This window comes from Apaloderma vittatum, unplaced genomic scaffold (genome assembly GCF_000703405.1).
Source record: "Apaloderma vittatum isolate BGI_N311 unplaced genomic scaffold, ASM70340v1 scaffold33799, whole genome shotgun sequence".
In the NCBI taxonomy this organism is placed as follows: Eukaryota; Metazoa; Chordata; class Aves; order Trogoniformes; family Trogonidae; genus Apaloderma; species Apaloderma vittatum.
In genome coordinates this window covers 8766-10967 of record NW_009734062.1, presented here as the reverse complement: position 1 = coordinate 10967, position 2202 = coordinate 8766, and the positions used below count along the sequence as shown (strand labels likewise).

General features: G+C 38.1%; 1 protein-coding gene across 3 annotated transcripts in view; it reads right to left on the bottom strand.

The window, feature by feature from the left end:
- Nucleotides 1-238: 238 nt before the first annotated feature.
- CLK4 (CDC-like kinase 4) overlaps nucleotides 239-2202 on the bottom strand; it is a 9153-nt gene continuing 7189 nt past the window's right edge. For all 3 annotated transcript variants that reach the window (XM_009876139.1, XM_009876140.1, XM_009876141.1), the window contains 5 exons: nucleotides 1941-2070; nucleotides 1553-1635; nucleotides 976-1055; nucleotides 678-765; nucleotides 239-594 (listed from right to left, as the gene is read on the bottom strand). In XM_009876139.1, the coding sequence (XP_009874441.1) occupies nucleotides 457-594; nucleotides 678-765; nucleotides 976-1055; nucleotides 1553-1635; nucleotides 1941-2070 (519 nt within the window). In that variant the 3' untranslated portion in view covers nucleotides 239-456. The remainder of the gene's footprint in view (nucleotides 595-677; nucleotides 766-975; nucleotides 1056-1552; nucleotides 1636-1940; nucleotides 2071-2202) is intronic.

Here is a 2202-nt window from a genome sequence, read left to right as displayed (position 1 = left end):
CCCACAAGATACACCTCCTTAGAATACTGTTTTCAGCCACGTTTCAGAATGTTGTCACAGTATTATAAAGCACAATTAGCCTTAGCCCTTCAAATCTTTTCTTTGTGACTAATAAAAGGAAGTTCCTTGAAAATATGTAATGTTTTCAAAAATTCAGCCGGCCCAGATGCCTCACCTGAAGTCAGGTGATTAACTACCCCCATCTGCAACAAGAGATTGGCACAGCTGCAAAAACAAGTTTCAAAAATGAAAATTACTTTTATTTTTCACTTTGATACCCATAAGACTACAACTGTTCAACAAGGTAAACATAACAGTTATACAAAACATATGTAATTATTTACAGACTTAACTATACAAAATAATTTAAAGTTTACAAAAGTTTCATGCAACCTCTGTTGACTGACACAGTCTAGGAAATCTCCTTGAAGAAGCATAAAAGATCTTTGCATTTATTTATTTATTTAATGGTTCAAAAAAAGGATGCTGCAAGGCTTCATCAAGAGTAATTCTTTTGGCTGGATCATATTCCAGCATCCTGCGAACAAGGTCGAACAGTCTTTGATGATCTGTGTCTTGGGAATGCATGAATTCCTGAACGAAAAAAAGATAAGGTATTTTAGAGAGTATTTTCACAACTGCAAACCTAACAAAATAATAAGCAAGTTGTCTCCTACCTTTAGAGGCTTACAGCGTCTCCTAACATATCGTCCTGCAGAACTGTGTTCATCCCAGTCCAACTGGTCATGGTGAAAATAATGCTTTCTGCACGACAAGGAAAATAATTATAAGGTAGTGTCAGTTGTCAACTACTTCACCTAAATCTGACACAGTATCTTGGAACAGACTAACAGGTAACAAGAAGTCTGAAGTCTCTTTATGGATCTTCAGAAGCTCCCAGCTAACAACAGAAACTTAAGTTTCTCTTCTAACTGCAAAGTATCAGGGAACTTACTTCTTCCAGGTTGAACTTACCTGGATTTCTTGATCATGTGAGCTGGCAGAGGCCCCAAAATTCTTTCCATCATTGCCAGGTGTTCTTTGCTATCATGAGTCTGTGTGGAAAAAGCAGTGAATGCACTTACTGCATTTCTCTACTCCCAGCCACTTGGTAACAACACTTGGCTGCAAACAAGATGTTTGCCAGAGTGCCGGCACAGTATCTTTATACATCAACACCTTAAATTACTAAAACCGGATTATGCGAGGCAGCTTGTTATATAGCACTTTCCACGGGTAAGATGGCTCCTGAACAACAGGGTACGTAAACCAGCTTTTGTGGGACTCTGCTTTCTTTACTCTTAATTCCAGCCGTTACCTTCAGACTCTAGACAGGCTTCATCAGCCAAAAAAGATCATCTTAAATAAAGGAGATAGATACCCAAGACATCACATTTTCTTATACGCATGCTGTCTTGACAAACCTCATCAACAGAATCCTTCAAAAGCCTTTGAGATTACGCCCTTTACAGTAACAGTTAAGTGCATGTCATTAAAAGATAGAACTCAGTAGCCTGTAACAAAAACGCTCCAATTAACTTTATGCACGTACCTGGAACACTGTAAATCCCAGGTAATACTCAATTAGAATACAACCAATACTCCAAACATCACAAGGCTGCGACCATCCCAGAGCTGTAATTAGGAAAAGTTTATGTTTAATTTAATACATTCTTGAAACCCATAATCCACAAAGCATTTGCCCAGTTCCCATGCATTTCCTGATACCCACTTCCACACCTTTCCCCAAACCTCAGTGGGACAAAGCCGGAAAGGAACACACGTTTTTTGGGTATTTCACTGTCCTCTCTCAAAAACTCTAATACCACCACCCATGAGAGATAACTGAATGATTAGAACCAGAACAAACTACTCCAATTTATAAAGACACCTGAACGAACTGTAATTAACTGTCAGAAGGTTTCAAAGTCTTTACTGACCCAAAATAACCTCAGGAGCTCTGTAATGTCTTGTAGACACTAACGTGCTGTGATGCTCATCATCAAAAGTTGCACTTCCAAAATCAACAACTTTGATGTCTGTGTTTTTTAAAGTGCGTTCATCTCGCTTCTGCAAGAAAATCGAAGTGTTAGTAGTCAGTATTTCTTAAAAGCATGCTTAGGCAAAAGGTATTCATCACATCATTTATCTTCAAAATGCCAGTTAAGATAAAATGCTAAAAATTAAACCTGTGTAACAGAA